We start from the raw sequence: 25938 nt of genomic DNA, 5'->3' as shown, positions 1-25938 counted from the left end.
TTTTAAACTTAAATCCTTATAACAATAATATAGCCTTGCAAATTTAACACCTATTATGTTCTAAGTCAGTTTATGGCATGCCTTCACATTTTTTTTTACGTCATAAATTTTATCATTTTATTAGATGAGTTCTGAGGTGATTTCATTGTTGTGGCCAGAGCTCATGAGCAGTGTATTTGCATCCTTCTGGAATAGCACAGTAACGACTGACCCAGACTATTGGTCATCATGGAAAGATGCCTTCTCTCCAGAAGATGGAAAGATTGTTCGAAGTCTTATGGAACCTTCTGTGAAGGTTAGTGGTAATGTATTTGGGTTTTTAGTTTTTGCAGCATTTTTTCCTACTATAATTTACAGTTACATTGTTTTGAGAGGTTCTTACCTACAGTGCAAGCTTGTTATAATGTACTTCCTGTTCCTTGTAGTCCATTCCTTATAAAGTGATAATACCCTTCAAGGTGCCAAGATACATTTCCAAATGTTCAGTTGTACAGGTATTACCCAGAATGCTTGGGGCCTGAGGCTTTCCGGGTCTTTTTTTAATTTTGATTGCCATATCTTAAGTCTACTAGAAATTATTTAAATATTAAATAAACCCAATAGTATTGTTTTGACTCCAGTAAGGATCAATTATTTCTTATAGTTGGGTTCCATTAGAAGGTACTGTTTTATTATTACATATAAAATGGAAATCATTTTGAAATATTAGAATTAGTTTATTAAAATGAAGCCTATGGGAGATGACCTTCCCATAATTTGGAGCTGATCAATTTCATCCTATTCAAGTGAACCCCAGCTCACACACACGCACACACCCATACCAACCTAACTACACTCACATACATAAACAATATATATACCAACATCACTACCAATTGTAGATTTTATTATCACAATAGCCTTGTATATTATACTTGTTCAAGAGATCATCCAAACAGCTCTTAAAGGAGAAGGAAAGACTAAGTCACTTGGGGGTGCCAAAATGTTAGGCACCACCAGGTAATTGCTTACATTCTACCCCGGGCTGGTGCCCCTTTTAGGAGAAAACTGCACCAGCCCGGGGTACCTGCGAGCGTTTCCTCTTCCTTGTTTGCGCGCATGCGCAGTAAAGTGAAAAGCAGAACTTTAACAAAAATGTTGGCTTTTTACTCCATTGCACATGTGCTGGCCCAGGGATTTTGACACAGTAGGAAGAAGGAAGCACCGTGCTGGAGCGGTTTTCTCCTAACAGGGGCACCAGCCCGGGGTAAAAGGTAAGTGATTAAGGTCACTTGGGGGTGCCTAACATTTTGGCACCCCCAAGTGACTTAGCCTTACCTTCTCCTTTAAAGGCATTAACAGAGCATCCAAGCATCTTGCATGGAACTATATAGTTTTCCACAATATAGTATCATTAGCAAAAATAGAAACAGTCATTTCAATTGCAATAATTTTCAGCTCCATGCATTTGCCAACATACAGCGAAGGTTACTACTTTTTCATCGGAAGGTTGTATTACATAATGGAGACTTTCTGTAGCGCTAAGTTTTCTTAGCTGGTAAACTGTATGCCACTGTCACTCCACCCCCATGACCGTTTCTAACACCACTGCCATGTCTACACTAGCTTACCCATAATGCTCTACACCCCCATCTAGTTTAGACACTCCTCCAGCCTTGTTCCCTTTGCACCTCCCTGGCCAAGGATTTTATGTTTCACTGACCTGACTGACTTTTCCATCAAACCACCAGTGATTCTTCAGACCTGCTGTCAGCATTCCATACTTCCCCCTTTTCTCCAAATTTTCAGTTTAATGAAATGGCACTTGAAACCTCAATCCTTACATGTAAGGGGTTTACATATAAGGTAAAGCAGATCTTGCTAAAAAAAAAAAAAGACAGTGTCTTGCAAAATTATGGAAGCTCTTTGTTGGATTGTGTACTGATCTGGGTATAACTTACGAGTGACTGAACCACCCTCTAATCTAAGGTAAGGCCCTGAGTCTGGGGTCCCTTACCTTAGAAGAGCAAGGATACCTGACTAAGTCTCTTTTGGTACCTCCTGCTTGCCTATGGAAGATGGGTATGTTGTTGCCTCTGCCCTTATGGCAAATGTATCTGAAAAGGCGCAGTTCTATTTTATACTTGCATTTTTTGAGTTTTTAAATGATTTAAACTGTTATTCTCTTAAGCTTTATTTGGGTTTTTTTTTTGGTCAGGGTCCTGCAATTTTAAGCAAAGCTGTCTTCTCTAAATGCTTCTGTGAAGTTCTGACGAGCAGCAGCAAAGCAATTCCTTGGAATGTAAGTGGCCTTCCTGTCCTTTTATCTTCCCATGTGTCCTTGGGAGAGTGGTCTGAAAGGCTAAATCGGTTGAGAGAGATCAGTTCTACACTTTGGAGCAATATGACAGTCTCTTCTATGGCAAATTTCAGGTAACGTGATTTTAACTTTCCTTTTTGTACATTTGCCAAAGATGTACTGCATGCAGGGCACTGGTTACTGTCTATTTGGATTTTTTCATTTTTATGGAACTTTTCTATAACCCATACACAACAGATAATAAAGGTCCTAACCAATTCTTTTTCAGAGCTTATGTTGGAGCCCCTGAGCTTTGCTGCCAAGACAGTGCCAAACTGAGCCAGTGTGACACCAGGAAAAAACCTAGTTGGCCAAGGGCCCTTGTGGGCCCTGCCAACCCAGTCCTGCTCTCAGGGCTGCCATGGAGAAGTGGGCAGTCCCAGGCCCGGTGGCTTTTTAGGTGTTGGGGGTGGGGTGGGGGTTGGGGGCTGGCTGCACTTAATTGATTAGCCCCACTGCTGTCAGTGAGCTTAAGGAGCTTCTGTGCCTTATGTTCTGTGCTCTACCCAGCTTTCCATATTGGGTAGAGGAATGTCCCGGTAAAGCTGCACACAGATTGGTTGTGCTAGAGGGGAAGTTAAAACTTCACCTATCCCTACATATTATGGAAAGCTGTGTAGAGTACAGAACATACATGCACAGGAGCTCCTGCTCTCCCTTCGGAGGTCTGCAACTCACTGACACCCCAGTCTGACACTGCTGCAAGGCTAGCTATGCAAGAATCTACAGTTGCTTACAGTCTTTCCTTTATATAATTTATTTTCATAGGAGTACAGACTCCCGCCTCCAGGGCCTGCTGTTATATCACCATTTCATTGCACTTAAAGATCTAGTCCCGCAAAGCATCCAGGAGGAGTTCTTGCAGTACTGTGACCACCTGCCCACCAAAGACTTGTCAGCCTATCACTACATTCAGGATATACTACGAGACTGGATGAACCAAGAGATGTTGCCAGTAGACCTTCTTAAACTGTGGCTTATTTGCCTGCAACAGTTCTATGCTGAGGTGGATGGAACAATGCATGTGTCAGATTCAGCCCATAAAGGATCATTGTGGGTGAATTTAGGCTTATTGCAAATTCAAATCTGGCTGCCACAAACTGTATTTGACCCTGCAGTAAAGAGGCAGCACAAGCTGAAATACACAAAAGATGAGGTATGTTAAAAGAATGCTGAACTTAAATTGCCTAAATCAATTTAATCCAGTAATAAGACATTAAGTGGAAGGGAATTTTCAGGGGCAAATGCAGTTGAAAGTACAGATAGACCGCTTGTCTATCAAAAGAAAAATCTCAAGAATATTCAAGATAGATGGATTGCTACAGATTTACATAAATGGTTCCAAATTTGCTAACCTTTCTTGGGATAAATATGCCTCAAAACTCTGTGTATTTTTTTTCTAATTTAGAAAAGTATTTTTTGTAGTGATAAACACAGCAAAATATAAGTCCAGGTATCGGACCCCTTGTCCAGAAACCCATTATCCAGAATGTTCCGAATTACAGAAAGGCCATCTCCCATAGACTCTATTTTAATTAAGTAATTCACATTTTTAAAAATGGTTTCTGTCACGATTACGCCACTTCAGACGCACGTGACTTTAGGCGTGGCTGTCTAGAGGGTCCCCTGGTCAGTCTCATACACCTGGTACACAGGTCAGACTAGCGTCACAGCACCCCAAAGACCAACCAACACTCACAAACTCTTACACAACTTGCTGCCACCACTCTCATACTTCTTGCACTGGCGATGAGAGATGCCAAGCACACTGGTAGAGAAAGGGTTAATTTAAGGAACTGACACACACACTCTCCTTACCAGCAGTCAAAGGGTTAATCAGCATACAGCATGCAGAGGGCTAAGGCACACAACACAGTTACACATTTGGAGGGTAGGTACTTTTTAGAGCTTTAAGGACAAACTTATTACATTTTATATTTATTATTATAAAAGGTATAACAGTGCATATATAAAACAAGATGTTACAAAAGGGACATACAGTACAATGAGTACAAACAGTTTTGTAAAATAAAAGGGAAAAACATAGAAGTCCTATACTGTACCAAGCAGAGTCCTTCTAGTCCTGGAGGCAAGGGGAAACCAGAGGATAAACTTCCAATAGAAATTGGTCCTCCAAAGTATATCAAAGTATAGTCAGAAGAGCTGACTATTTATCCCAGTTTGCAGGGGATCAGGTAGCTGGACACTCCCCCTTCCCTCAGGAATGCAAGGGGAGTCACCATTAGCAGGACACAGTGTGACTTTTATTACCTCCAGAGTGTATGGACTGGACCAATGATAGAAATGTCCATAACTCCTTGTGGGAACATCATAGAAAGATGAAATTAAATTAATCAATTCTAAATGATCCCACCGGTCCAATACAGACTAAACATTACTACTGTGTGACCTGCCCCTGCCCAGATATTCCTATCTGACAGAGTGCCCAAAGCCAGTCCTGTTTGGACATACATATATATTAAACATATTCTCAGGTTTTAGTACCTCTAGTATAAATGGTATGGGGTTCTGAGACAATAAATGTGTGTGAGTTTGGGTTATGGTGTGACCTTTACATCACCTATGATGGGCCCCAATGGGAACTCTTATTCACCCCCACTTGGGCTTTCACTCCCCCACATGGCATGGCTCTTATCAGCCAGGGATTAGAGCTGGGCATTCCAGGTTGTGAGGCCTTTACACATGGCTGGTTCCAGACCCTAGTGACCAGAGGCCTGTTGTATATCTGTTTCTGGCACATTAGGGAAGATTTTGGGATACCTTGGCCTGCTTGATTAACCCTTACAGGCCTATATCATGACAGTTTCCTTTTTCTCTGTCATAATAAAACAGTACCTTGTACTTGATCCCGACTAAGAGATAATTTATCCTTATGACAGTATTTAAACTATTGGGTTTAAATACTGTTTACATATTTTTTTTAGTAGAGGGTAGGAGATCTGAATTATGGAAAGACTCCTTATCTGGAAAACCCCAGGTCCCAAGCATTCTGGATAATGGGTCCCATACCTGTACAGATAAAACCACCTGTTACAGTTTCCAACACAGTCTACCAGTTTTTGTTTTTGTTCCTAGTTACATGAGCTGGAATGTGAGTGGAGAGTACGTGATCTGTCATCCAGTCTGCTCACAGGAAAATCGCTAGAAGACGAATCTTTGCAAAAACACATGCACCCTCATGTCAGGTACAATGTTTACTACCGTTTACGAATGCTATCTAAAAAATGTCCATTTATTACCTTTCTTTTTAACTGTCCATTTTAAATGTATTTTCCTTATTTTTACATTCATTACCATGGGGGACCTAGTAGCAAAGGGGTATTGCAGCTATGACTATTAGGCAGGACACTGATCAGACACAAAAATGTGTTGCCCTCATAGGCTTTAACTCCCCACATTGATCACATACTAGTTGCACAGGTGAGTTTGGTTAGGGAATAGCACTTTCTAGGTTATAGTCATGAGACTTACACAGATTGTGTCATCTTATACTGTCAGCCATCTCTGCTGTACGTCCTTACCTGGGCTAGCTTCATAAAATTGCTTTAAAGGAGAACTAAAGCTTAACTAAAGAATTAGTCTAGAAATGTACATTTTGTTTTTGGCTTTTGTACCAACCCAAGGCAACCACAGCCCTTTAGAAGATAAGATCTGTGATGCCCCCAGTCGCACCCTACCTTCTTTTCTGCTAATTCACCGCAAATGCTCTATGCTACTTTGTGACGAGCTTTGGGACCGAGGTGCAATATATTGTATATACAAAATATAAATGTCACAATGTAAGGCTGATTAGTATAATTCATTTTATTAGTACGTGACAGCTCTTAAATCAGTGCAGTGTACACCAGAAATTAAATAATCAGCCATGGGATATCAGCTTATATAGCAAGAAAACCTTATTTTATGCTTGATAATTTGCAATGACCCCTAAGCTTAGCTTCTGAACAGCTGCTCAGAGCCCACTGTGTTTTACAGACACTTCTAACAGAATCCAAGATGGGGAGCTCCTGCAACAGCTTTGAATGCCTGGATCATTACTACTACCATGATACTGAACCTCTAGGCTTGTGCAATAAATCTGGTGCCATATTTATTTTTAGGGTTTAGTTCTCCTTTAAATAATGACAGTCTTTTCTTTATTATATCATTGCTGCCTGGCTGCCTGAGATTACTTGCAAGGGAGCCCGAGGCAGATTTATATAGGCCTTACAGCTGTGGTAAGCCTGTCGAGTACTGTTCTTGTTTTTTTTTTTTATATATATATATATATATATATATATATATATATATATATAGTATATGAAATGTATAATATCACTATACTTTTTTTAACTATATGATAGATTATAGATAGAAAATTAGGGGTTTTATTTATATTTTTTTCTCTTTTTTGCCTTAATAACATTAAAAACGTACACATAGTATTTTAAGCTCTAAATACCACTCGCCTAAGCATTGCACCAAAATATCTAATTTTAATGTTTAAAGCTCTTTATTTAAAGGACATATCAAGCAAAAAAAGTTCAGAATTCTAAACAACTTTGCAAAATAAATTTATTAAAAGAATTTTAGTGCTGTAAAAGTTGTTTATAAATGTAATTGCTGTTGAAAGCAGCATTTTCTGAATTCCTGATTATGACTTATTAAACAATGTTGTAAAAGCCGGTAGGTCTGTCAGTCTGCTGCCTTGTGTTACATTGTTTCAAACGCCAGAGCCACCAGGGCAGAGAATAGAAAAGGCTTTACTTTAATAGCAATTATATACACATATTTTATGGGCAAAAAAATATTTTTTTGGATTGACTTGTCCTTTAATCTGCATTGTTTCCACAGTTGTCAACTTTAAAAAAAAAAAAAAAAAAAAAAAAAAGCAGACAATGTAAATTGCAAAAACTCCAGGAAATAATCCTTAAATTAAGGTTTGTTTTTCACTGTTTTTTAGTGCCAAAATTTTAAATTTGTACCAAGGTGCTAAGGCAATAAACTAATCTTGCTTTGACTTATATCTCCTGCCTGCTATTTATTTTATCATAAAAATTCATGTTTTGTTCGTATCATAACAGGATACTGCTACAAAGAATTCAAAAGCTAAAGAAAAGTATTGCTGACCTTACTAAAAAGCAGGCTTACCGCCCCAGAAACCCTACCTATGACTGCTTATATCAAGATGTGCACAACTACCTCAGCAGTATTGCAAAGACTTCTTCAGTCCAGGATTTATCATCCCGCCTACTGAAAACCCTCACAGGGAAAAGTTCCAAATCACGGCAAGCGTTACAGAACCTGCTGTCTGAAGAGGCCACATGGCAGCAATCGCACCACAAATTTAGAAAGCGCCTTTCAGAGGAATATTCCATGTACCCTGACTTAGTCACCCCACTGTGTGCTGCAATACTTCAGATGCAGCATGGCATGAGGCTTATAGCCTCTGAGGTTTATATTTCCATGAACAGTGTTCTTATTTCCCCTTCCAAAATAATAACTCTGTTAAATTCCCTGTTAGCTTTTCCATCTGTCTCTGAATCTTTCCCAACTTACCTCTCAAATGCAGACAGTTTGTGCTCTGTGAGTTCCTTAGACATTCTAAAAAGCCTGAAAAAGCTCTCTCAGAAATATTCCTCCAGAACTACACATGGAGTCACAGATTTAAGCAGCTGTCTGACAAAGGAGCAGCTGTTGGTTAACAGTTTGCTATACCTGCGTTCTCATGTACTTTCTAAAGGAGAGATGGATCAGAAGTCTTTAAAGCTTTTCAGACACATATGTCAGGTGAGCAATCATTACTCATTCTCCTAGTTTATCATTTCAGAGGAATAAAGAAGACTTGCTGTGTTTTAGAGCAATTGAGACTGATTTGTGCAAACTCTCCAGAACCTAAAAGTATTGCGCAGAAGTAAATAACAAAATCACTAATGCCTGGTAGCCTGTAAAGCTTCCAGACCATTTGTAAAAATCTAGGGTTCTGTAAATGTGGTTGAAATGAAGATCTGGTACAGCCACATCCTAAAAGTTGCAAAAAGCCAAACAATATCAAAAGATCCCCTGGTCTTTTGTGTTTCTGTTCCATCAGGTTCCATCTAAATTACAGGTGTGGTACCACATACCAACGAGTATACAAGTAGCTGTGATTGTCCTAAGGCTGCTGACTGAAGCAATGCACCATGCACTAATTATTGCAGTAAGGGAAAAAATACAGTTGTCCAGTTCTGGGCCATTTGCTGCGCAAGCTTGTTGCTTGGAAACACAGCAGTCAAGGTTTCTCTTGATTTGTTTATCTCAATCCTATAGGTTTAAGCAACTGCCAATAACATTTGTAGGGTATGATCCCTGGATGTTTTGGTGCCCAATTATGTGCTTGAAACATTCTATTGCTCCAAAAGTTTGTATACAGAAGTGTACTGACCTTGTTTATAGAACAAATAAAAGCAGTACAGAACGTTGGTGGGCTTACTCACTGTGACTATATGTATATGTAAAATGTTATTTTATAGGCCATAATCAATGACTGGGATGAGCAGGAAGAGGCTGAAAGGCAGCGACAGAAGCAAGAGAGCAGCTTATACAAATACAGGACGAAAAGCCATGGTGAAGCCCTTCCAGATAATGAGGAGGAAAGGGAGTTCCGCAAGAGGTTTCCTCTGCATGAAAAGGTTTTTATGTCTAGCAAAATGGCATTTTTTGGATTTCTTTTGACATATTTATGGACAAAGTTTTGTTTAATTTTTTTGTAATTTATATTTTTTTTTGTAGGATTTTGCTGACCTGGTCACTGAACCCAGTCTAGAAGGAAAAATGGAAACTGAGGAGCCCGAGGAAAAGGAATCTCATGTTACTTTAGTGTTGCAAAGCTCCATGCAGGCAGTGATGCTTATACACCAGCAGTTGTGTTTGTGTACTGCTCGATCCCTCTGGTACCATCACAACCCACCAGAGCATCAAGCTAAGCATTACCTCAGTGCATTCCTGTCCTGCTATCAGACCAGTGCTGCCCTCATAGAGCACCTCTATCCCCTCATGGGTATGTTATTTCTACACATTTTAAATGGTTCTATTAAGGGTATTTTTTAGAATAAGGCAATGTGTGTTTCTGTAGATAGATAGATAGATAATATAGACATATACATATATAATATGTTTCTTGGCAATCCCTGAGACAACAGTGTTAACCTACCCAAGTAGATGCTCATCGCCAAACTTCAAAGCCTTCGACTGGTTTTAGGATTACTTTTTCATTAGGAAAATAGGAACCTGCACAGTAGTTAACTTTGTCACTTTTGTTGCAGTATATGACAGATGCTTGGCTGTCTGATATACAGGATTTGGGAACATGATGAACAGTATAAAAAAATCCACTTAAGTTTGGGACATTTCCAGTATTACAGTTATCACAGTCACATTTTTTTCCCCAAACTAAATCTACAGGTTATGAAAATTTTGCTTCAGGATCATTTTTAATTGGTGGGCTTTTTTAATTAATGTTAATCAAGTTAATGTTCTTAGTTGCTGTTTTTCAACAAAATTCAGCTTTAAAGCAGGGGAGGAGTGCTTTTTTATAGCAAATGAGGCAAAAATGAATCTTATTCAGAACAGAATTAGCGTTAACATTTTCAAAATGTAAGTTAACCATTATTCTACTTAGCCAAACTCCATTTTAGGGTTTATGTTCTTTTAAGCACAGGTTTGTTTGTAGGAAGGTTGCTACTCAGAGTCTGACCTCCAGAAACATTTACACCCATGGCCTCTGTCTCTTAATAGGTTTAAAGAGAGGCTAAAAACAAAAAAAAAACATTTCCACACTTATCATTTCGTTGGATTACTGCAATTTTATGTTTCTGCTTTTTTTTTTAAGGTTCTGAACTGAATGACCATCTCCTTGGCAGTCAGTTGCTAGCTGGCTCTCTTCTGCAGAATTCTATTTCAGGAAACACTGCTACAAATCTCATCCTGCAGCATGAGGGACCATATGACTTTTACCAACACCCCAACATCCCGCAAGTCCAGCAGTGTCAGAAGATACTGCAGAATTTCACAAGTGCTATAAACAAGTTGCTAGAAGAGTGGCCAGAACACCCAGCTTTAGTGCAAGTAAGCAAAAAGATTTTCAGAGTTATGATATACTTGGGCTTTCAAAGGAAGCTTTACTCAAATGTTAACAAAAAAATATCACTTTTATTTTCTTCAACTATCTACATATGTTTGTTCCCACACAGGGGCCAAGCTTCTGCTTGTTTTTTTATCAAGAAGGGCCATATTACATGAAAGCTGCCCATGTACAGGCCCAAATCCACTTTGTAGGGGCATTAATGATCATTTAACTTCCTTAGTTTTCTCCTACCATGTTTTTCCGGTACTTGTGTATTCTCCTAATTTTCCATGATTTATTTAATGTTTCTGTTGTAGGTACTGGTTGTAATTGAACGAATCCAATCATTTCCACTTTCCAGTCCTCTTTCTAAGATTCTCAATGGATTAGAAATTCTTCTAGCAAAGGCCCAAGTAAGTATGCCACAGATCTAGAAACTGTATTTAAAAATGATGCTTTTAGCTCTGTATGTAATAAAAGGTGCAATGTTTGCCCTTGTGCAGTAAGCCATAGCAATCGAGTGGGTTTCAAAATAGGCCCTAGCATTTTATATACTCAGAGGCCCAAACAGCTCGACCAACCTATAAATAGATACTTTCTATTGCATCTTACAACAGGCCCTCTGGCATTTGCCAGAACCCACAAATTGCTTATCCAGGCCTGGCAACTAGTAAAATGTTTGTTGTAAGAGAGATGACCATCAAATGCTACCTGTTGTCTATGTGACCAGTGGCAAACTATTCACCTTTTATTACATCACCCCATTAACCCCATTTTTATCTTGTCCCGTCCAGGACTGGGAAGAGAATGCTAATCGTGGACTCTCTTTACGGAAGCATCTTGATGAAATTACTCAGCTCATTATCCAGTGGCGGAAACTGGAGCTAAAGTAATGTGTCTTTGCATTTCTTGGCTGTAAATAAAGTTTGTAGTCTGAATGGTGAAGAGTGGTCTTGCGACTTGTCAGCTAACAGCTAATTATACTATAATACCAAAAGTAAAGTATATAGGGCACAATATATGTCTTAATGTTTCTAGACACTACTTTTATGCTGTGTTGCTTTGGTAGCAAGCACAAGTATGTGTGAAAACCTTAATCTGGAGCCTGAGGAAGTATAACATTTAATGGGATAATATTTCAACATATTTAGCTTAAAGGAACAGTAACACCAAAAAATTAAAGAGTTTTAAAGTAAAAGAAATATAATGTACTGTTGCCCTGCACTGGTAAAAGTTGTGTGGTTGCTACAGTAACTCTACTATAGTTTATATAAATAAGCTGCTGTGTAGCCATGGGGGCAGCCATTCAAGCTGGAAAAAAGGAGAAAAGGCACAGGTTACATAGCAGATAACGGATAAGCTCTGTAGAATACAATAGTGTTTTATCTGTTATCTGCTAAGTGCCTGTGCCTTTTCTCCTTCGAATGGCTGCCCCCATGGCTACACAGCTGCATTCTTTATATAAACCATAGTAGTGTTTCTGAGGCAAACACCCCAGGTGTACCAGTGCAGAGCAGCAGTACATTATATTGGAATTTCTTTTATACACTTTACTAATGATTCTGATGGTGGGAATACTGGCATTAGCTGATCCAAAAGTACCATTTACAGTAGTTTTCTTTCCCCCATTCTCTTGCTTTTATTTGCTCCTTGTAATAAGATAACTACAACTGTAAATTGCCTAGAGAAATCCCTGCTAACTAACTAGAGCTTCTCCCCTTGGCCTCCTGCTTTCAGAATGTTAATGCCAATATGTAAACAACAAAGCATCATAATTATGTCTTATTTTATCACAGGATGTAGTTTACTATATATACTCATTTTATATTTAACAAGCACTTTATTTCAGAAATGTTTAAACAATATTAACCTTTCTGTTTTCAGTTGTTGGTCTTTAGGTCTTGACAATGCCCTTGCACGACATGTACAAAAGACTACAAGTCACTGGTTTTCTGTTTATCAGCTAGTTGAAAAACACTTGCAAGAGGAACATGAGCAAGGTAACAACTGTCAATTCTGATGATGGCAGGGGATCTATTACCCATCTCTGGTTCTCACCATGTTTTTTTTTTTTTTTTCTTGTTTGATGAACAGAGGAGCTGCTGTTGCAGTCCCTGACAAAGACTCTGCAGGCATTTATAGAAGGCTCCACCCTTGGTGAATTCCAGTCACGACTCACTTTGCTTTTGGTTTTCCACTGCCATGTACTACTTATTCCACAATCGCCAAAGAAAGGTAAACTGAAAATTACTATAAAATCAATTTCCTAAATGGCATTTCTAGCCATATTTATTTTTAGGGTTTAGTTCTCCTTTAATAACTATGTAGCGTAAGCAAGCACCTTGAATTGCAATGCTGATTTAAATGAAAAAATTCAAGTTAATGGAAATAGAACTTAGGGGAAAGGGCCTTTATGTTTTATTCTAATTTATTTTTTATAAAGGTGTTACTGTAAGCAAAAAGATTTTACTTGTCCTGTAATTATTAGCTTGTATCTTGAATATATATGCTTACATCTTGTTCTAATAAAACTACATTTGTTTTATGCATCATTTATTTAAATACATTTTGTATGTCACAGACTCCCTTTGTAGTGTTCTCTGGAATCTGTATCATTATTACAAGCAGTTTGCCTCAACTGTCCAGGCCAGAATCACTGAACTTCGAAATCCACTGGAAAAGGAACTTAAGGTATATGTACACATAATCAGAAACCATTTATAGAGGAGCACAACATTTAAAAATTTTTTTTTTTTTTTTTTTTTGGAAACTTTATCCAAAACATCTCATAGTGCTGTAGCTATTATTATTAACAACAATACATATTTATAAAGTGCCAGCATATTCTGCACCTCTGTACAATAGAAGGCTGTATATATCAGACATTAAATTGCTTACAGCTACTGGCAGATAAATCAGATTGATAGGGCCTTGATCACTAGAGCTTGCTATCTAAAAGATTGCTAATTCCTGTGCATTTCTTTGTTAAAAGCTCTTTGGGAATGATGCTTGCTTATTTTACAAGTAACAAAATGCAGAGCACACCAGGGATTGCAAGGTTAATTCTGTACTAAAGTGTAGCAGGTTTGGGGCCCAATGTATTACCTTTATTATCTGCCATCCATAGGCCTTTTACATACTGTAAGTAATTTGGAATCATTAAATAAAAACTTGGGGATTTATTTTAAGAAACAGGCAATGGTCAAGTGTCCCTAAGTCAGGCAGATCTGGATCTTATGTTATAATTTTGTTTTCTAACATGACTCTTTCTTGCAGGAATTTGTGAAAATATCCAGGTGGAATGATGTTAGTTTTTGGTCAGTGAAGCAGTCTGTGGACAAGACCCACAGGTCAGTCATTTTTGTTTAGTGCCTGTCCATAGATTGTAAGCTCTGTTGGTCAGGGCTCTCTTTACCTCTTGTATCGGTTGCTTGATATGTTACTCTGTATGTCCAATGTATGAAACCCACTTATTGTACAGCGCTGCAGAATATGTTGGCGCTTTATAAATAAATGTTAATAATAATAATACTGGCAGATATATAATTAGAATATATCTACTTATACTATATTAGGATTTGTCAGGATTTATTTATTAGGAATGCCTTGCGTAAGTATGTGAAGATCACACATATAACACGCTTATTTCTCAAATAGTATTACTGTCCAGAAAAGACATCCTATACCTATAATCTAATCCAGAAATTCACACTGTACCTCTGTGTCAAAGAGTTTTTCTTAATAAATAAATACTTTAAATGCTTTTTGGCACTAATCGGAGTGCTGCGGTATGAATTTTCTTGTTTACATGGTTACCTTTGCAATGGGGGATAGCAATGTGCCCCCAACACTCTTGATACCTGTAATATGTGTTTTCCAAGCTGCTCCTTCCAAAATCCAAGAAAGAAATTTAGCCAAAAACAAATAGTGTGCAATAATTTAGTAGATAAGATTTACTGCACTAATGTGACTAAGCCTTGTTGCTTTCTTTTTGCTGCTGCTCAGGATCAGTCTGTTAGTATAGAAGCTTAACTTAGTCCTGTCACTTTTCAAATAGAGTAGTGCCTTTTAAACGCGCATGAATAAAATCAGGTACAATAATATAAATATCCAGTGCAATATTGAGCCAGCAAGTCAAAATATCAAAATATGTTGTGTTGTAAAGAAGCTTTAGTGATATTAACATTAGCTTAATGTCCAATATATTAAAGAGGCATATAGCATAAATCTACACAATGCAATAAACCATAAAACATAATGTGAAATAGAAGGAGGTGTGTTTATTTTAATACTTTTTGGGTCAAATACAGCTGTATCAGCTTGAAAAGGGCGCTGGACCTGCCCCTATCACACCTCTGGGTGGGCAGAGGTCGGCGGCACTCTGTCACGCTCAATCTTTCCTTGCAGATAGACCCTCCTGCCCTGCATTCCTCCCACAGATCGGATCTGCCAGCCCTGCTCATTTTCCCTCCTTTTCCCTTAACCTGCCCATTCTTCTTCATCTTTTCCCTGCCCATTTCCCCCTCCTCCCCTCACTGCTTGTTTCCCCCTCCTCCCCCTCCCTGCACAGCTCGTTTTCCCCTTCCTCCTCCCTCCCTGCACTGCTCATTTCCCCCTTCTTCCCACCTCCCTGCACTGCTTGTTTCCCCCTTTTTTCCCCCTCCCTGCACTGCTTGTTTCCCTCTTCTCCTCCCTCTCTGCACTGCTGGTTTCCCCCTCTTCCTGAACTGCTTTTTCCTCACTTTTCCTGCCCTGCTATGACTGAAAAAAACAGTTAAAGTAGTAAAAGGAGTTCGTTCTTTTTTGGGACAATGCATGTGTAGCAGGTCCATGCAATAAATGAGCATGTTTTATTTATTAAAAAGGCTGTAATTATTTTCTACACGTTATTATCATGTATACAAAAAGTAATCGCCTATTTTTTCTTATGTAACTCCCTAAATGTTATCCAGCTCCAGAATAACAGATGTGATGTTTTCTTGACCATGTGGTCTCTTTCCAGAACTCTCTTTAAATACATGAAAAAGTTTGAAACAGTTTTGTGTGAGCCATGCAGTCCTGCACTGACTGAAAGTGCCCAGGAAGAACGATTGGAGTACCAAGAGGACCAGAGAGAAAGTGCAGCTAAAATAAACCAACTACAGCAGTTGTGTTTAACTTTGACAGCTGCAGTAATAAAAGAAGAGCAAACTCTGGTAGAGATTTTTACACATTTTTTTCATGCATTTAAAAATATGATAAGTGATATGATAAATAAGTCATTATTGCATACCTCCTAAATAATAAAAATCAGATCACTCTGGGCCATGCCCCACATGACCCAGCCAAGCCTAACATTACTCCCAGTCTTCCTGAAACCCTTTTCAAGGTCCCCAGTTTGGGACTGTTTTGAGTAAATAGAGACAATTGGGTGCTAAAGTTAAAGCTAAAAATTAAAAAAAAAAAAAAAATATATATATATATATAATAAACTTAATAAATGTCATAACCACTTTTCAGTGGTTTATACTAAAACATAGACAGCTCATAGCATATGCTTCTTATTTTGCTTAGAAAATGAAAGTAGTTTCTTTTACACATAGTAGTAGTATTGTTTTTTGCATACCTATTGTTATAGTGTTTGAACATTCCCTACAATTTAATGCATATATTACATTTTCACAGTTATCTTGCGGAGAAAGCATTTATTCAACAGATTCTCTTCAGGCTCGGCTCCCAATTCTTACAAACCGAATGAAGAAATTATGCTGTAAATATATCAGGAATAATGCAATGCCTAGCTTGTTTGACAGCCTTAATGAATTTGCAGGTGAGAAATAAAATCTGAAAATACCTATTATCTTTCTTTTGACACAATTTAAGTCCATTTCCTAAATACATAACATCGGCATGAAAAAGTCCAGGGCATTTTGTCATCAGTGGGAAATGTACTTTCCTTTTGGATCAGGGTATCCCAACCTTTTCAACTGTGTAGTGCATTCACAAAAGGAAGCATTGTCCCTGAACTTTGAAACTTAACTGATACCACAATTTTAATGTTAGTGTATAAGAAGGTTTTTTTTGGGGGGGGGGGGAGGGGGGGGGGATGTGTTCCCTTGTGCCATTTCCCTAAAAAAAGTCATCTCTTGTATTAGCAGGTGTGTTGTTTTTGTTTTCCTTATTGTGATATATAGAGATATATAGCAATGATGTCTTTTTTTTATGTTGCAGAGGGCATCATTGCGTCTGTAACGGAGCTCCAGAACCTTACAGTTGACCACAATGCAGATAAGGAAAAACAGAAATCTCAGGCCAAACATATTTTGATGCAGAAACAGAGAGCACTATCTGAGCTCTTTAAAATGCTCACCAAAACTGGTAATGTAACATTTTAATGTAGAATAGTTTTAAATAGGTATACTTCAAAGCAGGATGGTCTGTTAAGGTATTTTCATTCTTGTAAAACGCCAGTGGATCTATTCTTTTAGTCTTCTCAGATTTTATATTGCTGTGGTGCTGGCAAACACTAAATCTGTATCTTTAGAAAGGATTATGGGCAGGGTTGCAGCAGGTTAATATTAGACATGTGCTATATCTTATAAGACAGATTGTAGACGTTTACTCAATTTTAATAATCCAGCAAAACTGCATATTCTGCAAGTTAATCCCCTGATGACATCAGACTTGAAAGCAGAAGACAAGGTGACAACTTATTTATTGCTTCAATTGCTATTATATGCTAATATGCAATTTCAAGTTTATTATTTCACATTCTAATTTGTAGAGGATTCAGTATTTCAAAACACTGATGTAGTACCTCCCAATTTATGTAAATATAATGATCTTTGTTAAAGAGCTTATTACTTTTGATTGAGGGTTTAGGATAAGTGAGTTGATTAAAACAAGCAAAGTGCCAGCAAGAACTATCTCACTATTCTGCTGTGTAACTGCAAGGATTAATGGCTGTTCATAACTCCTACCTTGGGATGCATTGAATCCTGGATTCTGTTTGCTATTCAGATGAATCCTAGCACTTTTTGCAGTATTTGGATTCAGTCAAACTCAAGCCAAAATGAATCCAAACCCTTAAATGTATGAATCTGGCACATCCTTACTTACAGCCATAAACATTTCTAAACAGCATAATTGTCTTGTCTTTGAGCCAACTGAATCTGGTCTTTCTACTTTTTTCTTATTAGTGACCGCCACTTACCTTTGCACATATAGGTTAGAATTTTAGAAAATGTTAGAGTGTAGTTTAATAATAGTTTGGTGTCAGAGAATGGGCATGATGCTAGCTGATACATCTCGACACAGAAATGATTACATTATTAGGGTAGAGTGCTACAAATTTTTTTTTTGCCATGAATTATGCGTTAACCAATGAATGTAGATCATACAATAGGAAGATGGACACTGGTAAAAAAACAGAAACCAGAGTCCTGGAGCAGGTTGGGTACTCACCGGTTACCCCTTAAAAAATTGGTAGCCTCCAGGTTGTGGGCACATGTGGGTTGGAGAGTCTGGGATAGGTTCAGGTTTCAAAAATTGGACCCACGCAGGACTCAGGAGTTATGTACTGATCTTTAGTAAGGCCATATGCTGAGTTTTATCAATTGGCTTGGCATTAGCTTAAGATTCAATTAATTTTTTATGTAGTTATTATGCTTGATTTATTTAATGCTGACATATTCCACCACACATTTATTTTTTATTTGTGGACCTTTTGCAACTTAAGAACAATTAAAGGGATACTGACACATTCTTATGGAAAACTATAGGACATGTCAGTATTACAAAAATCTGGATAGTCAGAATTCCTCCAAAGCCACCCTCAGCCCTGCGGTACCTGTTGTCAGGAAGGGAACAATGGCTGTGGGTGATGCGATCCTTACATAGGTTAATTACAAATGAGAACAATACTGCAGCCCATGGAACATGCTGCCTCCAGCCCAGCGTGACAGACATAAGTGCAGAGGATCCATTTACCTTGTCGAAGTGTTGCTCAGGCAAGTATCGCTGGCCTGGGGATGACTTTGGGGGACTTTTGTCTCGCTAGATTCTCTAGCGACTCAGTAACTTAGTAATACTGACAGGTTCCTATTTTCATGAGGAAAAAAAAACAAGGCTTCTCTTTTATAGATGAAGCTGTCCCCTAAACACTTTGTTTCAGTTTCTGGTGGGATGCAAGTCTACCTTCCCCTTGAAATCTGTATATAAATATATACACTAGTGTTACTTACCTCTCAGTGGGTTTGTCGTATACTTACCTTTAATTATCCAGAAGTTTAAAGTTAGAACATAAATTAACCTTTTTTAAGATTGGCTTCAGTTGGCATTATTTCCTTTTTATAGTTGCAGGGGGATTTGTATAACTGAATGTCAGCATACATACTGTTAAGAAAACATTTTCCATCGCTTATATACCTCAAAAAAAATGTGATATACTTTTATTAAGTTTTTGTTTCCCTAAATCAATCCCTAGTAGTGGTAGATCCCATCTCTTCCACTTCAGCACTTTGCTTTAAACAGGGGTGGGCAAACTTTTTGGCTCACGGGCCACATTTACTCACCCCCGGGCCGGACTGGGCCAGGGCGGGCAGGGCCAGGCCAGAGTTATGCCCCCTTCGTCTCTTTAATTCCGGCCCGCCAATGACACCAAGTCTCGCGTGATGAGACTTGGCGTCGTCTGCGGGCCGGATTAAAAAGGCCAAGGGGCCTGATGTGGCCCACGGACCGTAGTTTGCCCACCCCTGCTTTAAAGGATGTGTCCAGTCCAGTCAGCAACAAGGTGTGGTCTTACTGGTGGGCTCCATCAACCTAATGTTATTTAAGGAATGTTCTCTGTTTACTGAAAGACCCCTTACCTTGTTTAAGAAGTCAAAATCATAACAGTGTTGTCAGGTTCTATAATATTTTGGTACTCTTTTTCATTTATTTTATTATTATTGCTATTTTTCTAACCCCCCCCCCCCACACACACACACACTTCCACACTTTCACCCCTCTCTTTCTTACCTTACCTCCACTTTTCCCTTGTTTATGATTTTGAAAAACAAAAAGCAAAGTTGGAAAAAAAAAAGGTCAAAACCAACACTTTAGAGAATAGCAAGTGATAGGCAGATTGCTTTCAATATCAACTAAATAATGTTCTTGAAAATATGTGATGACTGTATTTTGCTTAGAATATTTTCCTAGAGGAAACCTTACTTTTATATTTACAACAATGTTAAGCCATTGCCACGTCTTGCGCTGTGACCCAGAGCAGAACTGCTGTGTGCTGTGCTTCATGCATTATGATTGCAAGTGAATCCTTACCACTTTGGCCTCAGTAAGCAAGTAAATTTACCTTGTCTCTAAAAAAAACTCTTTCATCTGGGTTCCTTTATAGGTTTGTCATACAGGAAAGGTATTGCATTTACCCGTACAAAGAACCTTCAGGATGTGCTTTGCCTTCATCCTTTAGACCTTCACAGTGCTTTAGCCATTTCATATAACACCCTGGGCACAGATTCTAAGTAAGTGGCTTTTCTTCCAGAGTTTTTTTTTAACTTTCCATCACGTATTGATTGATTAAATTATATTCCTGCAGTCCATCATAATTTCAATTATTTGCTATGAAATCGATAGAACATTGTACAAAACCCAGCAATTTCTTAAAATCCACAATGATTGGTTTTTAATAGTACAGGTATGGGATCCCTTATCCGGAAACCCGTTATCCAGAAAGCTCCGAATTACGGAAAGCCTGTCTCCCATAGACTCCATTTTAATCAAATAATCCAGAATTTTAAAACTGATTTCCTTTTTCTCTGTTTTAATAAAACAGTACCTTGTAATTGATCCCAACTAAAATATAAATAACCCTTATTGGATGCAAAACAATCCTATTGGGTTTAATTTATGTTTTATTAATTTTTTAGTAGACTTAAGGTGTGGAGATCCAAATTACGGAAAGACCCCTTATCCGGAATACCCTTGGTCCCGAGCATTCTGGATAATGGGTCCTATACCTGTAATATTACCTGTACATAGTTTCTTGCCTTCATACACAAGTTTTTGGCAAATTCTACCAAAATGTGTTTTTGTTTTTTTAATTAATTTGTGCTCATTGCCAGGAGATGTAATTCCAGCTTTGAACCTTATGGTGAATTTACCTTTCTACGTATAGTCATATAATAATAATAATAAAAAAAAAAAAAAAAATATATATATATATATATATATATATATAAATATATATATAAATATAAAAAACTAATGGAAAGCTGGCACTCACGTATACTCGAATCACGATGTGCCTGGGTGCAGTATAATAATGAATGTAGCCCAAATCAAATCAGATGCCGCACTCACAGGACTTAGTGAAAAAATACAGGTTACATTTATTTATGAAAACACGTGATTTAATAAATAAATGTAACCTGTATTTTTTCACTAAGTCCTGTGACACACACATCGAGAAAGTCTGTGGAAGCAGGCGAAACGTTAGATGGACGTTTGAAATAAATAAACTTTATTTTTTTCCTACTAAGTCCTGTGAGTGTGGCATTTATTTTATCATGCTTGATATTAATTTTCAATACTGCACCAAGGCTCGCTTATACTTTATTTGACGCGAGTGCCAGTTGCCTTGGACTATATATATGTATGGGACCTGTTATCCAGAATGCTAAGAACCTGGGATTTTCCAGAAAATGTATCCTTTCATAATTTGGATCTCCACTAAAAATCATTTAAAGGAGAAGGAAAGGTAAAAATTAAGCACTCACAGAAGAGCTGCACCGGGTCCCCTATCAAAAGAAGCACAGGATTTCTTGTCTCCTTTTTTTGTAAACATGTTCTTTGGGTATCTGACTTCCTCTCTAAGAAAAGTTGCTCTTGGTGCAGGAGTGAGGCATTATGGGAACTTTCTTTACACAGCTCAGCGTTTTTTTCTTCCTGTTTGGCTTCTGATCATCTGAGCAGAAGAAATATGGGGAGACTTAAGGGCACTATTGAGAGAACTGAAGGTATGCCTGCAGCTTGAGATTAACTCTTTATTAGCCTTTCCTTCTCCTTTAAACAAGCTTCTAGGGCTCCTTACTCAGGTATGATAAAGCTTTCTGCAGAAAATGTGTGCCATTAGGTAATCCTAAATAAAAAATTGCCATTTAAAGTCCTAAGGGCAGTCCCCTGGGATCATACAATTGACTGAGCTCACAAAAAACAATAATAATATATCAAGCACAATTTGTATAAAATTGCTCAATACAGCTAAAATGAATTCAAACAGACAGGCCATCACCATTGGTACCACTTAGCTGCCCCCAGTCTTGCACTTTCCCAATGATATTTAAATCAGATAAATATATGTGCACCACATAATATACAAGTAGAAAATTGGTTACAGCTTTTTAATAATCTTATTTGCAAGCTTTTCTTTTACTTGACTATATACAAAATTTTCAAGTTTAAACACATTTTATATGTGTTTCCCTTTAACATGGAAAAATGTTCCTCAAGAAACTGCTGCCATCTTTGTTTCATTATTTCTTTATATGTACATTTTGTTTTTAAGAATGTGTATGTTGCATTCTACCAAGAATGGAAAAGACATAATAAGCATGTTTCATGGGTTATTCAGACATAATGAAACTAAAAACCTTTTTTTTGTGTTGTGGCTTCAAAAGAGCAATGTGTTTTTAGATTGTTTTGCAAACTAAGAGCCTACATTTCATTCTACCCCTCAGGTTATTAGCAGAGATCTCTATAACTTGGGATGGGTGCCAGAAGTATTTCTACAGATCCATAGCTCGCAGCTCAAGGCTAACAACATCTTTATTGGCCCCTGCTAAGGTAAAGGTTCCTGGTACTTACATCATGCATATGTTAGAAAATAGAAGGCCAATATTCTGTAGTGCAGTAGTTCCTATCTGGATTGCTCCTTCATTGCGAAGGTGCATGTTAAATATTGGGTATTGGAAAATAAGTTGTATCACAGACCTGAATGGGTTAACATGGTTCAAATGTGCACACTGACTCGCCAATTCACACTATCCCTCACATATACCATTGTTCCTTAAGTCTGGAATGTGATTGACAGGAAACATATGGTCTTAGGGGTAATACAGTAGGGGGGGGGGGGGTTCCAACAGGATATATATCAGCAACAAAAGGCTGGTCTCACAGATATACAGACACACACACCCTTACACACTCACACAAGCTCTCACTTACACACATTCACTCTAACACACATGCATACATTTTTACCTCTTTAAATTAATACATACATACTTTGTATTGTATTGGGAAGCTGTCAATATTGTTTGTGACTGGCTTAATCATTGGTAATTTGTATGTAACTTTTGTAACTCTTTTCCACACATTAAATATACTTTAAATATCACCTTGGTGAGTGGTGTTTGTTGACCATAGTACTTACACAAATATATTAGAGAAAGGATAATTATAACAGTGCACTTTATTTTTTTAATAATATATGTCTTGTGCAGTAAAATTAAGTATTCCTCTTTTTCCAATCTAATCCCCACAGGAAATTGGTTTGGGAAGCATTGAACGATGCAAGGGATTTTCTGGCCATCTTTTAAAGATCCTTGTCAAGCAAAGGACCTCTCTTACTATTCTGACAGAACAGTGGATCATCATGAGGTGTGTAATAATCATGCATCTTTTCCTTGTTTCCTAATATAGCCCAAAGGTAGCAGACCCATCCTCTTGAGTCTATAGGTTGACTTTGGTTTAAGCAAGGTTTAGTTTCTAGGCCAAATAATTGCTTTGGCTTATATCATATTGCTAGGTTTATTTAATAATAATTTCACTGATTTAAAAAGGAAAAATTTTGGAAGTGCCCAAAGATTGCAGCCATGCCTCTAACAAAGCATTTCATTTTTAAGAAAGCTTATTTTGTATCAAGTTTAACTGTTTTAACTACAATTCAACAGTTAAATGATGCAGGCATTATGATTTTAGGTGGCATGTCTTTAGTCATCAACACTACTTTAGTCAGTTGGAGCCACTGAGGGAGAGATGTCTGTGTTCCTCAGAACTTTTCAAGCTTGATTAGTGCTCCTGTGGCCATGTAGGTGAAATTATACAGTTCCAAGTGACTTCTTATAAGTTTTTCTTGTTTCCAGAGAGTTTATCCAGTGCAGATATGTTGGCAAAGAATAGAAGAAGTTTCATAAAGCCTCTTGTGTTATGTAGCAGTGCCAGCTAATCAGCTATAGCTAAAAAGCAGACACTTGAGTCTAGTATTTGTGGGATGCCCAGTTCCTCAGCCATAAACTTGGTTTAATTTTTGAATGTATTGACAATTTGGAGAAATAAGCCCATCCATGCAATATAGTTTCAGTGGTGTGAGGTATGTCTCATGCAGTATTATGAAATGTCTGTCTATTCCTTGCACTTACTTAGAGGTCTTGCATTGTGTATACTACCTACTTCCAATCATATTACTTTATTGTTGGAATTATTGGAAACTATTTGGGTTTCACCATAGGAAAAAGGTCTTATATTTTATTCATTTGTACAGAGTAACATTGTGTGGTTATTGTGGAATATTGGATATTTCCTAGGCAGTCTTGTAATTGAGTATTAAAGGCAAAAACAAAAAAATAATCAGTGGTAAAAAGTTATGCTATATCCTTTAACTAAAACAATGTAAGAGAATAATGGATTTTTTTTTTAAATTCAGAAACCTCTTAAGCTGCATGCACGAGATCCACTCAAGAATGGAGAATGGCAATGAATACAGAATTGCTTTCCCACCCCAGGATGGTGTCCAGCAGTGGGTAGAGCGTTTGCAGCATCTCACCATGCAGTGCACTATGGTTTTAGAACAACTGCTTTGGTTTATTGAATGTTGCCCTATACAAGAGAATTTAAGCTCTAAAAACATGGGGGATCAAGCAGAAATCATCAAATCTGAAGTACGGTCACCTAGCACAGATTTCTTATCTGCTGGGATGAATTGTCCATCACCTGTAGCAACCAGCCTTCTGCCATCAGCATGCACCATGCATAAATCAGACCAAAACTGGCAGCAACTGAATTCCGCAGTAACTAAGAAGCTAACTGAGATTAAGCAGACAAAGGCTAAAATGGACAAGATCCGACAGCAGTCTTGTGAAACACTGTTTTATTCTTGGTAAGTTGAAGTAAAGTGGAGCTTTATGTAAATGAAGTGAGATGAAGCACATAAGGCTATTCATGTGCTGACATATTGGAAAGGTTTTGTGAAATCAGAGGAGGTTGAAACATGTCTTGCTTTATAAAAAGAAGTGAGAAATTGTTCATGCTGCTAAAAAATTTGTATAATTTGCATTCAAAAATAATCATTACCCTGTCCACGCTGTGTCATGTGTTCCTGGTTCATATTATCAATGATACTCTATTAAAATGTTCTAGGAATGATTTTGAGGCCTGTTCCTCAGCATTAGACACCATGCAAGACATTGCCCATGAATTACGGGAGGTGGAGTCCAAGTTTGTTCTTCCTGAGACAGATGTAAAGGAGGCAGCACAGTACATGACATTTCTTAAGAGCCTGCACTACATAAGAGATGAGGTCCGTAATGCTATGAGAGAATTCACATTGTGGAAATCTCGCCTACAAGCAATGGGAAGAGCTAAAAGTAAGACAATCCTAACAATTATCCATGAATGTATGTTTATAAATGTGATTGACTCTACACACATTTTAAACTAGTATCTGTAATATTTTTCATCCTTTCGTTTTTGTGGCCATTGGTTGCTCTAACCTAAAGTATTTGTTTTGACATGATTCTAGTTATGTGCTCAGGTTCTAACTACAATTGTGGTCTTAATCTTGACAAAATTTGTATCCATGCATTCTCTTACTATATTTTAAAATCTATACTTACACCTGCATTTCATCAATAAAAATTAAGCAGGAAAATCTGGCACACTTGGTATTGGAGCCAGGTAAAGTGGTTAATGGAAACAGGGAGAATACTGAGGTTTTAAAGGCAAATAATGAGCACCCTGCACTATGGGCTTCTTTAAATAGTGTTACATGAGCCTGGTGTTTGCTGTGTATGTATTGTGGGACTTTTAGCCTACATATAAATGATCCATATATAAGTTTAAGCCTAACCTGAATATAAGTAGTAAAAACCCTTTTTCTCAGACAGTAAAATTAGAGCATCATAAGTAGTCATAGCTAATCCAAGATAAAAGATACGATTTATATGTTTTATTTTTTGTATTATACAGGAAACCAAGAGTCAGATGAAGAGTATGTTAAAGACTTTTCAAACCAAGTTGAGTCAACCATAAAGTCTATTCTTTGTGCTATCCAAAACCTTGTGGTAAAAAAGAGTGACAAGGAAAATAAGGAATCAGAAGTGGCAGAAAAGGAAGGTATGAAGAACTTGTAGTATTTAAAGCTAAATTGATGCCAGTGATATCCATTTATTTAACATAAATGTTAGTATTTGGGACTGCTGTAATTGATTATTCACTTATATATAATTCATTTCTAGAAACTGAG

General features: G+C 37.6%; 1 protein-coding gene across 1 annotated transcript in view; it reads left to right on the top strand.

The window, feature by feature from the left end:
- Positions 1–25938, top strand: part of mdn1 (midasin AAA ATPase 1) — a 126650-nt gene that overhangs the window by 85732 nt on the left and 14980 nt on the right. The window contains exons 59-81 of the mRNA XM_002940316.5: positions 125–295; positions 2198–2412; positions 3107–3494; positions 5435–5544; positions 7423–8128; positions 8851–9009; positions 9110–9377; positions 10209–10444; positions 10760–10855; positions 11237–11331; positions 12327–12442; positions 12537–12677; positions 13024–13133; positions 13719–13792; positions 15445–15637; positions 16107–16251; positions 16653–16799; positions 19813–19939; positions 22154–22259; positions 22960–23075; positions 24121–24573; positions 24834–25060; positions 25662–25808. Coding sequence (XP_002940362.3) covers positions 125–295; positions 2198–2412; positions 3107–3494; positions 5435–5544; positions 7423–8128; positions 8851–9009; positions 9110–9377; positions 10209–10444; positions 10760–10855; positions 11237–11331; positions 12327–12442; positions 12537–12677; positions 13024–13133; positions 13719–13792; positions 15445–15637; positions 16107–16251; positions 16653–16799; positions 19813–19939; positions 22154–22259; positions 22960–23075; positions 24121–24573; positions 24834–25060; positions 25662–25808 — 4546 coding nt within the window. The remainder of the gene's footprint in view (positions 1–124; positions 296–2197; positions 2413–3106; positions 3495–5434; positions 5545–7422; positions 8129–8850; positions 9010–9109; positions 9378–10208; positions 10445–10759; positions 10856–11236; positions 11332–12326; positions 12443–12536; positions 12678–13023; positions 13134–13718; positions 13793–15444; positions 15638–16106; positions 16252–16652; positions 16800–19812; positions 19940–22153; positions 22260–22959; positions 23076–24120; positions 24574–24833; positions 25061–25661; positions 25809–25938) is intronic.

The sequence above is a fragment of the Xenopus tropicalis genome, chromosome 5 (genome assembly GCF_000004195.4).
Source record: "Xenopus tropicalis strain Nigerian chromosome 5, UCB_Xtro_10.0, whole genome shotgun sequence".
Classification (NCBI taxonomy): domain Eukaryota; kingdom Metazoa; phylum Chordata; class Amphibia; order Anura; family Pipidae; genus Xenopus; species Xenopus tropicalis.
The sequence above is the reverse complement of the archived record's forward strand: the minus strand, read 5'-3'. Positions and strand labels throughout refer to the sequence as shown.